Source organism: Seriola dumerili, unplaced genomic scaffold (assembly GCF_002260705.1).
Source record: "Seriola dumerili isolate Sdu_G_001 unplaced genomic scaffold, Sdu_1.0 BDQW01000169.1, whole genome shotgun sequence".
Classification (NCBI taxonomy): domain Eukaryota; kingdom Metazoa; phylum Chordata; class Actinopteri; order Carangiformes; family Carangidae; genus Seriola; species Seriola dumerili.
The window spans coordinates 2,750,695-2,764,348 of NW_019174424.1; the positions used below are offsets into that span (position 1 = coordinate 2,750,695).

At 36.6% G+C, this 13,654-nt stretch overlaps 1 protein-coding gene across 1 annotated transcript; it reads right to left on the reverse strand.

The window, feature by feature from the left end:
- Window positions 1-663: 663 nt before the first annotated feature.
- LOC111227045 (nuclear GTPase SLIP-GC-like) lies at window positions 664-9,536 on the reverse strand. The gene is made up of 16 exons (XM_022752416.1): window positions 9,328-9,536; window positions 7,869-7,950; window positions 7,358-7,470; window positions 7,097-7,144; window positions 6,954-6,983; window positions 6,600-6,633; window positions 6,321-6,410; window positions 5,796-5,889; window positions 4,493-4,709; window positions 4,139-4,357; window positions 3,002-3,202; window positions 2,706-2,881; window positions 1,633-1,726; window positions 1,466-1,554; window positions 1,177-1,298; window positions 664-831 (listed from the first exon to the last, which is right to left on the reverse strand). Exons 2-14 carry the CDS (start codon window positions 7,933-7,935, stop codon window positions 1,471-1,473), a joined length of 1,467 nt encoding a protein of 488 aa, XP_022608137.1. The 5' UTR covers window positions 7,936-7,950; window positions 9,328-9,536; the 3' UTR covers window positions 664-831; window positions 1,177-1,298; window positions 1,466-1,470.
- Between the last annotated feature and the right edge of the window lie 4,118 nt (window positions 9,537-13,654).

The window sequence follows — 13,654 nt, forward strand, 5'->3', positions numbered from 1 at the left end:
CAAGTGAAAACGCACTGATGACTCCTTTGAATGGTGGACATTTTCCTTCATTTCTGAAACATGTAAAAAAGTTGAAATGTTTCATATATTTAATTATGTAATTTGAACAAATATATTGTCTGTGAAGATTCTCAGTCATCTAGATTATGGTATTTTGTAGGTAACTAGACTTGCTTGAGGTTCATAAAAATATATAACCTTCTCCAAAAGGCTTCTGAAAAAAGCCTGTCACGTGAGAGGTGAAACATCTTCAAGAACCTCAAGCAGTTGCCTTCATATAGCTCTTAAATATATATATTATTAATCATCATTTGTAGAAGGCAGAGTTTCTTAATTCTAGCCATTCACAATAGTTTGTAAATGGGCCAACAACAGGTTTTATATCCTCATTAAGTAATTTCTTACGGGAAGGTCTTCCTGAATTCCTCATCGATGCTGTCAGTCAGGCATGAACTTAACTTCTCATTGATGTTTATTTGTCTCCCTTTTTTTGGTTTATAGATGCCGTTATTCTCAACTACACACTTCAATGTCCTGTAAAAACCGCGAACTGCAACACCTCTCTGAAACAAAACAGAAAAAAACATCTTTAAAGACACTTTCGTATGAGGTGCAAAACTATAATCATCATTATAAAAGTGTAATTAAAATACATACAGGATATAAAATGGATTTCAACTTTGCTTCACATAAACGTTTTGAATCTTCAACCCCCTCAGTAAGGCATTTTTCAAAAGCCTCAGAAGCCTCTTCCACGGGTTTTCTGACTTTTTCAAGTTCCTGCCTCATGTTTTCTTCAAGTTCTGTGCACACCTCTTTCTTTTTTCCAGCCTGAAATCAAACACACATTTACTCATGAAATCTTGTTGGTCTTGAGTATGAACACCCTTTAATTGCTGTGGTTATACAGCCTCTCTAAAGTAACTTCAGTAAATCAACAACCTTGATGGATACATTTTCTTAGGGGTGACATTACATGTAGACCCTTCCAGTATTTAATTGGCATTAAGAGGTAGTTACTCCATTAATCAGTCAGAAGTCATTAGACTTTTCCATGTTTTCACTGCATTTGAGCGTAATTTACTTATTTACTATGAATATTATTATTTTCTGGGAACATTAATAACAATTCAGATGATTAAACACAATGAAAGAGGTTTTATTACTTGATCTTACCACTTCCCTGCATCTCGCTCCTTGAATCAGAGAGAGAATCCCATAAGCTCCAGACACATAGTTTAATGTCACTGAGTGACAGTCATTGAGCTCTTGCAGAAATTCCTGCAGTTTAGGTATTTCTGTAAAAAAAAAATCAAATAAAAAAATAATAATTGTGTTTTACATATTTATAAAGCTTAAATTTCGATTGTTAGTTTTTTGTTTTTTTTAACTTAAGTGGTGAAAATAAACTAAAACAAAATACGTATTTCAGCTACACATTTTCTATCATGGAAACTTCACCTACCAGTGTCATCTTGTCTTAGACGTTTGTTTTTCAGAAACTCTTTGGAGCTCACTGTGAACACTTACACAATACTCATCACTGAAGTGTTTCTGAAAAAGACAAAAAGTTTTTAATTTTACCATAGTCTTGCAGTTGTAGAAGATATTCTTGCAGTCTTTATAACTCACCTTAATCTTGGTTTGTTTTCTGAATTCTGTCATCACTGTTTCCTTGGCTTCCATGTTTCTTTTCAGAATGAGAGCATAATCACCAGCTGCTGAACTATAAAAAAAGATTTGTTTCCAGTGGCAACTCTGTTTAAAAATATAGGATGGTAATATACAATGGCAATATTAACATGTTTTACCTCTGTCTTGACAAAAGTCAGTTACACTGAAAAGCACTGAAATTTGTAATTCTAACTTTTATTTTTTTCTATGTATGTTGACTTTTCTGCCTATAGACAACACTTTTTCATGTTCAGCCGACTCTCTGTGCACTGACTGAAATACTCTCTAGGTTACCCTACCAATTCATTTGAATGAATTCAAACAATGTCAATGAACAATGTCTCCATTTTCCCATAATAGCACCAAATTATAAAACTACATAGTATTTCACAGGACCCCTCCAATGAATTTACAGTTACATATCAGTTCCTTTCTCAGAAATCACAAAAAGCTTTGGGGCTCGTAAAATACAGCAGTGGACTGGCTGCAAATACATAGAACACAAGCAAATAGACAAACATTGACTTATTTGAGAACACTATCAATTTCTACAACTGTAGTATCCAGTGATGATGACATATTTACTTTAGCTGTACCTCTTGTTCACACTGAACTCAGAAAAACTGGGTTCAAATACTATGTATGTATTTAAAATTACACTTGAACATGCTTTTCTTAAATGTGAAAATGCCCCACCATAATTTTACTAAGTTATACAGCTTATAACTGATGCTTGCAACATCAACATGCGCACATTCACACACTCCTACCATCTAACTGTCATTTTAAGCGCTGTTTGTTGTGTGTATGTGCCACTGGGGCAGGAATCATGATGGCCATGCATATAGATGTCATCATTCAAATTAAATCTACATAATTTTTTCTCAAGACTGGATCTCACACAGTTATTATAAACCTGGCATGGCACAGATTCAAAGAGCTTTTGCTTGAGCTCTTGGCCACAACATGCATCACTGTCTTATTTGGATTTTATATTCAACTATCTCATTTTGGTTTTGTAAATTACTTACTGATCATCTGAATCTTCAATAAGATCAGACTTGGTGCAGATAAAGTGAATTTGCTGACACTCGCCACCATTTCCCATGAGTCTACTGGCATCCTGCAGGATCTCCCAGGGTTCATTCTCTGATGCTGCTCGATTAATGTCAGTGACAATCCACACAGTAGAACAACTTCCAACAATCTGAAGAGTTATAACAGCAAGTTAATTAGGAAAAATTCACTTAATTATCAGTGCTTTGTAATAACATGATGTCACAGTTTCCAGATAAGACTGTAATACTCACTAATGTGAATAAATTACCTCTTTCCACATTTTATCTCTGCTCTTGTTACGGTCCCCATTTCCAGGAAGATCCACAAGTGTGACATGCTGGAGAAGATCATTATTAGGCACCCTGACAGTCACACACTTCACTAGTGGCCAGTACCACCTCTTCCCACTCTGTCCCACTTTTGAGTCACTTCTCGTGTATTTCACAAATTTTGCAGACAACTCTTCAGCCTGTAAGAAATAACAAAATAACGTAAGACAATGCATGTCTGTTTACATAATTAAGTCCTCGCCCCATTTTGAATGAAACTCTGCTGGCTGCATTTTGAACTAGTTTTAGTTGCATACATGTCTTTTTGAGTAGAACGAAGAAAAGACTTGCAATGATTTGACGTGCTTGAGCTGAATGCATGGAGCAAGCAGCTTTTCAAGATCCTGTTTGGACAGCTAAATTTTTCAGCTATATTTTTCAGATGATAAAAGGCTAACACTATGATTCATTTAATATGACTACTAGAACCTCTGACCTGTGAAAGAGTCAAGGTCCACACCTTAATCACCTCAGTTTGGTTGTAATTCAGCAAAAGACAATTTTGACACCCCAACAAAAAGCAAATCAATAGATATGACTATTGTCAGTGGAAGTATGACACTGATGTTACTTTAAAAAAGGACTATGAATAGATTGAATATATGGGGGGGGGCAAGTACTGACCCTTGTGGTACTCCACAGATCATGCTGACCTGTGCAGAAATCAGGCTGGTTTGGTTACAATACCTGGACCAGAACCAGAGAGCTAATTCCAGTTTTCCACCTGTCCAACAGTAAAGTGTGACCAAGTTGGACAAAAGCATCATGGAGATTTTATAAAACAAGAACAGACATTTTGCCTGAGTCTGTATTCATGAAAATGTCGTCTAGACATTGGTGGCCAGTGTCGTTAATGATTTTCCTGCAAAGGATAAATTTGATATGGGACTGTAGTTGTTGAGCACAGATTCATCGAGACAACTCATTCTAAAAGTTTTTTTCCTCCTTAAAATATCTAGGCTGTAAACAACTTTTATAGACCTTAATGATTGTGAATTCATAACATCTACTGGGTCAGACAGGCAAGAATGTTTTCTAGGAAGTGATATATAGATATGATTTATTTTTAATCTTACTGATTCACATGTCAAAATCTTCCTCTTGGAGAAGAGAAATTCAGGAATTTCTCTGAAATATTTGCTGTCCATGAGGTTTTCAGGTGGTATGTTTTCCCATTCTTCTCCATACAGTGCTGATAGCTTTTCAACAGTGTCACGATAATCATCATCATCTTCCTTTTCCTGATCTGCATCCCGAAGAACATGATACACAGACCACAATTCATCTTTCCACTCCTAAAAAACAAAAGTGTAATTATGTTTAACTTAGTTATGTGATATGTAATGTAACCAGAAACTTTATCTTTGCAGCTACACTGTAACTTTTCAAGTAGTTTTAAGTAAAAAAAAAAATAAACACATTAATTTTACCTCTCTTGTTATGAACTCAATGTCTGCTTCGTACTTTGAGTTGTTCTTGTTAGCCTCCACTTTAATCATGACTGAGGTACATGCACTGACACTTCCAGAGGGCAAAAGATTCTTCACTCCAATGACAGCATTTATCAGAGAGCTCTTTCCAGCTCCGGTTTTACCAAACACACCGACCAGCTCCCTTTTGTCTGTTTCCAAGTCACAGATTTTATTCCTGTTGGAAAAAGTTTAAATATGAGTAAAAAAAGGCTCTGATGAATCACTGCAATATCCAGCAAAAACTAAGTCTAGTGTCAAGGTCACTTTGGCAAGACTGGAGAGGCAGAGCTCCTGTGTACGAATCAAGGTAGTAGTAGCGGATCCATCCAATCGTTCACACTGCTATAAACAATACGGTTTTAGACTGAGGAAGGACGACCTCTTAATTAACATATGGACACAGGAATAAATTAATAAATGTAGAGGTAATTAAATACATGTAGAAATGCATAAGTAAATAAATATAGAAATATAAATAAATACATAAATAAGTCTTGAAATGCATAAATAAATAAATAAATAAATGTAAAAATACAGAATTTGCATAAATACCTTTTTTTATTACCAAAATGTTTTTAATTTGCATTTATTTATGCATTTAATTATTCGTTTCGGCATTTATCTATTTATAATTGTGTCATTTTTGTCCTTCATATAGCAGACGTTTAGTGGATGTTGGGTTTTGCTCATGACTAGAATGCTGTATTTTATATTTCAAGGCGGCATTGGCATTTCGATGATGATGGATTTGAGTTACTTGACAACACAACATAAAACCAACAAAATATCAACGTCAGCCGTCATCAGTATTCTACGTCAAATTGAGGTTGGCATTACGACGAAACAAATATTCAACCAAATATCAATGTCCAATGATCATGGTGGCCAGCTGCGACATTAGCTGACACAATACTCATACAGATGTGCAGTGCAGTGTGAGGCAGTCTCTTCCTCAGGGCTTTTTGAACTTTGATAAAATGTACACCAAATGTAACCAACACAGCCAGGATGCACAAGCTTTCAGTCAAGATGTCAAGATAACCTTCCCTTACTTAGTAGTGACTTTCTCCTGGGTTAAGACTTAATGTTGTTCTCCTATATCATAACATGTAAAACATCCCCTTAAACTTTTACAGAGATATATCCTGTTGTTGTGCAGATGTTTTTAACATTACTAGTAAGAGCATGATCATAATAGAATGATCATAAAAAGAATTTCCCTAACAGGTTACAGTATTGGTAAATGAAACTTGACACTTACTTAAGGAAAGCATTGAACCTTGTGTTGTCTTCGTTTTGTAGTCTCATATGAACATAGTTCATTGTGTTTTTCACATCAGAGAGTATGATCTCTTCTGTCAGAGTAAAAGTAAAGAAGTATTAAACAAGAACCATGAACAGTGTTTCCAGTTAATGCACAATGAGGTCTCTTGATAAACAAAACAGGAGGAGTGTCTCAGAGTGTATCATCACGTTTATACTCTGGCCACGTTTATACTCTGGCCACACAAAAAAAGGTTGCCCGGGTTTGAAACATCATCCAGAATGTATAATGTTGCTATGGATGTCCTGCTGTTTAATATACATTGATCGCATCAGTAACATGTATGCTGTTGACTGTTTGAGGTGTTCTGACGTGATAAAAGACACTGGTCAGCCAGTGAGAAAGTATTTTCTGTGGCCAAGGTAGAGAAACACATACTTGACATACAAGGACATTTTCATTCGATGTTTTAACCCTATAGTAGGCTGTAGGTTTCTTTTATTTAGAAAGTAATATAAATACCTGAGTATGATCCCAGTTTGTTGTCACATCGTCGTTTAATGGCTGGTGACTGAAATTTGGTGGACTCACCCTGATCCAACTTTCTCTTTCCTTTTTTTAATTTTTAAAAAAAATGTTTTTTTATAAAAAAACAGAAGCCAAAGAGAAAAGTTAGCTGCATGTGTCTCTCACAGTATTAAAACATGGTCTCAATATAGTTGTTTAATCAAAGCAAAATATTATGGCCTTGAAAACACAAATGAACACTAAATATAATCAATAAGACATACAATATCTCACCTTTATCCCTTCTGTCACTGGTGGACTGGCAGACCTGAGGATGAACATAAATATTTGATCCATAAAACAGTATTTGATCAAGAAATTATATTCATACAGGATTTGTCCTCCAACAGAGAACTGAACACATGTATTTACAATTCACACAACCCTGGGAAGTCCAGAAAAGGCCTAACAAGTGATTACATTCACTGTCCTTTTTCCTCAGTCAACAACACTATGATCCAGTGAGACAATTCTTCAGTCAAAGGTGACTTTGTTTCTCAGGACACTTTAGTGTCTCAAATGCATATGCATGAAGAATAGAGGAACATTCACTGCTTACATGCCTGTGAAATTCAATGTCGTCCTTACCTGAGCAGAATCAGCTGCTTCTTCATGCTCCTGTTGACACAGAACATAAAGTGCAAGTGTAACATAAAAATAAAAAAAAATCTGTATCATTGCAATAAAAGTCTTAGATTACACCTAACTGTATGAAACTGTATTCAACTTACATGAGCAGAAGAATCAGCTGTTTCCTGATGTGTTGGGTTTTGTTCTGCCTAGTGACAACAGAAAATATTTGCTAATCCATAACAGTAAAGGAATGTTTTATAAAATTCTAGTAAATGCCATGAGTCTATCTGTAGGTGTCATTAGAACATTTAACAGAAGTTCATGCTCCTGTAACTGTAACAGCATGTCTCCTCATAAATTAAATTTATCACACTAAACACAGGACCTGTGTAAAGTATCTTTACAATGCAGAACATTACCTTTAACAACTTGAGTCTCTTCTTGAATTTTGCTCTTGGTCCCAGTTTTGTGATCAAGGCATCAATTTCCTGATCACCGAGACAGTAAAGACTTTCTGTGTCAATGCCTTCATCTGTAATTAAAAATATATTCAGTCATGCAAAAATAAGTGATAATTTCAATTTAGAGCTGTTCTCACACCTGTTTCACTGCCTTTGTTTTAACTTGGAGAACATGTCAGCCTCACAGAGTTAACAGCATTCTCCACTTTTCAAGCTTGATTTCAGTGCTTCTTCCTCATGTTTTTTTATTGCAAGTACACACCATGAACACAGACAAGAATGACCAGAATTCTTCAACATTTATCTCTCCTGAAACTCAATGTATAGTGTAAAGGATATGTCAGCATTTTACTGAACAACAAACTTGCAGCATGTTCATATAATGTTAGTAGATATTTAGATGTTTCCGTATTGGTAGGTCACATCAGTATTATATCTGTGCCCCCAAAGAAACATGGTAATACTTTACCTTCAAATCTCTCTATCAACATGCTGAGACCCCATTCTGTTAATTTATTACAAACAAACTCATCCATGTCCAGGAACAGAAACTGAAAGGTAAACAAATGACAGTATTTAAACCATCAACAATGCTTGATATTTGTGAGACAGTTAAAATAAATCATATTTGATTGAATCTTGACGTGTGAAAACAAAAACCTGTTGAATGTATACTAACCTGAAAAATCAACTGTTTCAACACTACACTATCCAAACATACAGTATACATTGTGTGATGATGTCTGTAAATCAGTAACTCATGCAGGTTTCAACACATCTTAAATCATGATTCACTATTACAACATCCACAAATGTTGGGCGTAGGTTCAGGGATTTAGCATGTGAATAAGTGGGTGGAAATCCACACACACAATCCACAATAGCAAACACAGCAAATTCATCAATGTATTGTAGCTGCTCTCTTTTCTCAGCTTTGTTAATGTTGTGTGTTGTTGGCCTTGTAAGACTTTGTAAAGGTGGATCACAACTGAAGCACTGCACTTTGATACACAGCTCAGTTCGTTTTGGTGCCTCAGAGCAGCAACCACTTCCTTTTTCACTCATGTCATACCAAGTCAGCTTTTCCTGCCCTTTGTACTTGTGTAAATGTTATCTGTGAAGTTGAGACTGCAGAGCAACTTAATTTCCACTGTAAAAAGCAGTGACACAATAATCAATTGTCTGGACCAGCTGCATTTGTCTTAAAGTAATTTATGTTAAGCACATTCATAATCCAACATTCTTCCAATTTAATATCCAAATCACAGATATCTCTAGCTCACACACTCCTGTGAGAATATTCACAATTTAAAGAGCTCATTCCTTCTTATTTCACTGTGTCAATAAAACAAATGTGTAGCAGGTAATATTGAGAGATTAAATACTGATAACTGAATAATCTTGATAATCTTGATTTTATAATACACCAGCAGGGAAAGTAAATGACATTGCAACATTCACAGTGGGGCAGTATATTTAGTTTAGCAGATTTATTAGTAGTCATAGTTTAGACAATAAGTAAACAAGGACAAGCTTAACCAAAGGTAATTTTTTAGTTTATGTTACTGTGATATGTGGTTCACAAGAAGGGACATAATTCAAAAGGCCATTTAAATCAAGAAAAAAAGAAAAGGTAACCCACTGACAAAAAGCACTATAAAGTGGGTGGGTAAGAAACTTCTTGCAAGAATCTTCTTGCACATAGGCACCGCCTGCTTGGAATGCCTTCTACCAGTGTTTCTCAGTAAAATAATAATTAGCCCGATAACTTATTATTATCAGTGAAATCAGTATGTGTTAAAGAAGTCTCCTAGATATTTCTACACATCTGATAGAGAGCCACAGCACGAAGGCTGGTATACCCCTCATTCTAAGGCTTTACCTGGACACAGTGACTCCGAGAATAGTTGGAGAGCAAGGGGCCTTACCGAAAAGTAGTTGAAGAAGCCTTGGGTTACTGAAGTGACCGGTACAAAAAAGATGATCTCAAAATGAAGTCTGAAAATATAGATAAATTAAAATACAACTATTCCTTGTTAGAAAAAGGAAGTAATCTGTAATCTAAAAAAATCCTTTATTCTGTCAAAATATTCTCCCTTACATCCTGCTTCAGTCTTTTCCTGTCTTCTGTCTAAGATTTGTCTAAGCTAGTGAGCCTAGTCTTCCTCTCCTCAGAGTTACATCTCCTTTTATGGAGCTGAGGGAGGGGCTCACTCTTTCTATCCTATCAGCACATGGTAAACATTTAAAATACAAACCAAGAATTTTATTGGTTATATGAAACCTGCATTCAGTTTACCGGAAAGCAGATGATCACCACTGGGCATATTATTAGTGTAAACAGCATCCTGTTTTCTAAAACAGACAGACGCTGTTTAAAGAGAATGGCGCCAGCTGAGGAATGGTTGCAACATACTGGTCCAGCCACAACTTATGAACCATATCTGCTAACAATGTGTGTTTTCTATTAACAACAGATGTCAACAGTACATCACAATTATGCAATATTTAAACAACAGCTCTCAAAAGGCCTTAAAGTCTGTGGATCAAAGCAGTCATGTTTTCTCTTTTCCCACTTTGTTTTTCTTTCCTTGTATGTTCTCTTGGAGACGAAACTCAGGCAGAATGCACTCTTGATTTCTCCTAACAGTGCCCACTGAAATGTAGTGGAATTGAAGTATAGATTCACATATAAAGGAAACACTCAGTATCTCAAGGTACTGCTAAGTATTACATTTGAGTCAATGTATTTTCAACCACCCTTAAATGAACAGGAAGACAGAGGACGGTTCTCATTTTTCTAGATTTCTGCCTACCCAAGCTTAAAGGCATGCCTCCAAGAGACGGTCCTCTATAGTTCTCACCATTGTCAAGTGCATTGTAGAAGCCAGGAGCTTTTTTCTTTTTTTTTTTTTTTTACAACTCAGATGGCCTGCCCCTCCGCGTTTGTTTCAAAAAACTTAAAGGGACAGTTCGGTTTATCTGACATGGGGTTGTGTGAGGTAGTCATGCATAGTCGGTGTGTGTGCCGACTAGATCTAACACATCCAATAAGCATACTAGATAAAACAAAAGCACACATTCACTTGTGTTTAATATGCAGGCATGTGTGTACAGATAACACTTTTTTTATTCTGTGCTTTTCTTAATGTGATCACCAGAGGGCAGTAGAAGTCAATGTTTTGCTGAACAGATGTTTTTATTTATCCTTGCAGTATGCATGTAATGTTGGAGCATGGAAGATTTGTTGATAGAAGACTCAGAGATCTGTTCAGGATGTTTGTCATTATTTTTTAAAGATAACCAAAATCTCTCTATTTTTCTCAGTTTTTCTCCTGGATTAATATATAAAAAAGTAGTCCTAAAAATAATACCACTTTAATCAGCTGTACCATGAGTGTCTGTTATTTACCAAAAGAACAGGTATGAAGTAAGCAGACGAGAAAGTCTTCCTGCCAGGATCAGAAAGCTCAGTACTATCAGTAATTTCCTATTTAGATGATATTGCCCAGCATTTATTATTTGTATTTGTGCATGGACACTATTAGTCATTAGGTACACCTAGCTAAAGCTCATGTAGTGTAATAGAAAAGTCCTGCATTAAATCCTACCTTCATGAAGGTTTCAATGTCCAGTTTGTCTTGAAACTGTGTTAAAGAGGTGCTGATTCAACTGTATGTTCATTTTTGGCGAATGTAGTCTGTGGAACTGTTGAACTGCATAGCATTGTGTTGCCAGATGTTCCTATTATTTTGTCCACTCCACTAAACTCAATGAGGATAGGCTAACAACAGAAACACCTCCACCACCTACAATGCAAGACAGCTGAACAGCCTCCTAAATGATCATACACTTAAATCAACACCTCTTTAACACATTTTCATCAAAAACTGTCCATGACGAAGGATTCATTGCAGGACTGTTGTATTTGACTGCATAAGTTTAGTTAATAATAATGAAATGACGAGTGTAAATCTGGCTCAACATCTCCAAAAATACTGGGCTGCGTGGATAATATTATGTAATAACGAAGTAAAAGTCAGACATACTGTCATGGACAGACAAATTTATACATGAACATCAGTCACATTTAGTCATACATGAACATAACCTCTTATATTACATTGCAAACAAAGAACTTTGTCTTCGGTCCCAAGCTGAACAAATAAAATCTGCCACAACAAATGTTCCCTTCCTAAAACTAACTTTTTTTGTTGACATCAAACCAGAACTCATAAGAAATTAAATATTTATTACAAAAAGTATAGCCTCTCAATCATTAATTAATGAACAATAAAACATTAAATGCATCCTCAGTCACACTTAAATCACATAACAACCAAAGTCTTTTCTCCTGAGGGAGACCATTAGCCTTCTTGTTACTATAGTTAATGCTAATTTACCTGAATGTTCTGTCCACATAGAGATCTTTGATTGGGCAATTTCCCCTCAGCTCTGCAAAGCTTTACACCACTTTTCAGCTCATTGTTTTGGTTTTGTGGCCCAGTTTTGGTTCATTCTCACCCTTCTTACCGTGTCGCTTTTGGCCACAATAGACAGCTGTTTCAGTGAAAAGGCTCTGATGACTAACTGTACACTAACAGGCACCAACACCAAATGACAGGCAGACAATGTTAGTTATGAGTTATGGAATACAGAGGAGCATTTAGCAGCTAAAAAGCCAGATATTTCCCTGAAAAAAAAACCTAAAAGATCTTTAGAGTTGCATTAAGGTGATAACACACGACTCCTAATGAATGCTCAGTTGCTCCGTGTCTGCTGAATGTGTAAATTAGCAACTTTTTGCTAACAAATTTATCATATCAACTTCAAAAGGTGATAATATATCAGTGTCATGTTTACAGCATGTTCTTGCTGCATATACCAAAGTATTCTTTATTGGAGGTTTAAGAATGAACAACTTACAAAATATGTTTTACAATCTTTAGCTATCTCAGATGACAGGATCAGAATCAAGTTCACCACCATAGCTGCACCATAAGTACAGAGACATTAAGCCAGGCCAAGCCAAGAAACTGCAGCTCAAGGTGTTTCTCAAACAGTTGTTCACCAGCCCTTGAGGTAAACAGAGGCAGGCGAAAACGTTAGACACACCTTTGTGTATGCTGAAAACAGTTCAACAATGTCATAAAATAAAGCACCAAACAGAACCATAGAATCACCTCTCTGCCCCAGTGTCAATAATAAGGATCAAGAGAGTAGGATTTATTACAAGGTTGCTGTACTGGATTGCAGAGGCCGAAGTTAACTCTGCTTAATGTACTTGCAACTCAGATTATGTTTGGGTGACTCTGCAAATGAGTGTCCCTGTTCACCTGCCTCCAGTGCCAAGCCCAGCTGACCAGACCTTTCCATGACCTTGCTCGGTGGTGACAGCTGCACCCAGTCTCTATGGAACACAACACCATCCCAGAATGAGCCAAACAACGGTTCCTTCAAGACAGGGTCCCTCAAGACAGACAGACCTGGTCTTGAGCGCGACCTGACTCAGCCCCAGCCACCCAGGTGTGCCCTGCTCGCCCCGGCACAACAACTCTCCTATTTACCATGCATTTACCTCACTTTACCTCATTTCCCATCATTTCCCTGGTCTATATTTGTTGTCATGCTGAGCAGTCGGGGGATTTTCCTGTTGACAGGATAACACTCAAACATCAGAAAATCCAGAAAAACAGATTAGTGGTCACTTTGACACTGTGGATGTGAGAATTAACAGACAACAAAACAACTAAAATCAAAGTAGAAAGTAGAATGAGGGAGAGGTACAAAGGTGAGAGGTGTAAATAAGTGTATATTACCTTTGGACTTTAACCAAAAATAGGCAAATGCTCAGGACACCTGTGTTTGCTCTTTCGTGAGTACAGTGTGTGTGTGTGTGTGTGTGTGTGTATATATGTCTTTGTACGGCCACTTCCTCTGCCCAGAAAGGGTCATTTTTGGGGCACTGTCATTAAGAGATACTGTAAGCAGTAAGAAATTAAACTTTAATGGCGATTCTTATCTAGTTAAAACCACTTGTGATTCCACTCTCGTACTCCCCTCGACTCGCACTAATTGATGTCACACCACAACTACTGCTACTGTGTTTATCATCATCTATATAGTTTTATTCATTGAATGTAGGCTGTGGATATAAAACCAGCCACCGGGGGCAGTCTCCTCCCTTTGCGCTTCCCCTGCCTGTTATCGTTTTTACAATCCCTTTTGCTACATAAAAACAACAAACAACCTCAC

Coding starts and splice junctions, on each gene's coding strand:
- LOC111227045 (XM_022752416.1), bottom strand. CDS start 7,935: ATGGATGAGTTTGTTTGTAATAAATTAACAGAATGGGGTCTCAGCATG. Junction 6,984..7,096: donor CAGCTGATTCTTCTGCTCAT/GTAAGTTGAATA, acceptor CTGTGTCAACAG/GAGCATGAAGAAGCAGCTGA. Junction 4,710..5,795: donor AGGTTCAATGCTTTCCTTAA/GTAAGTGTCAAG, acceptor TTTTTCCAACAG/GAATAAAATCTGTGACTTGG.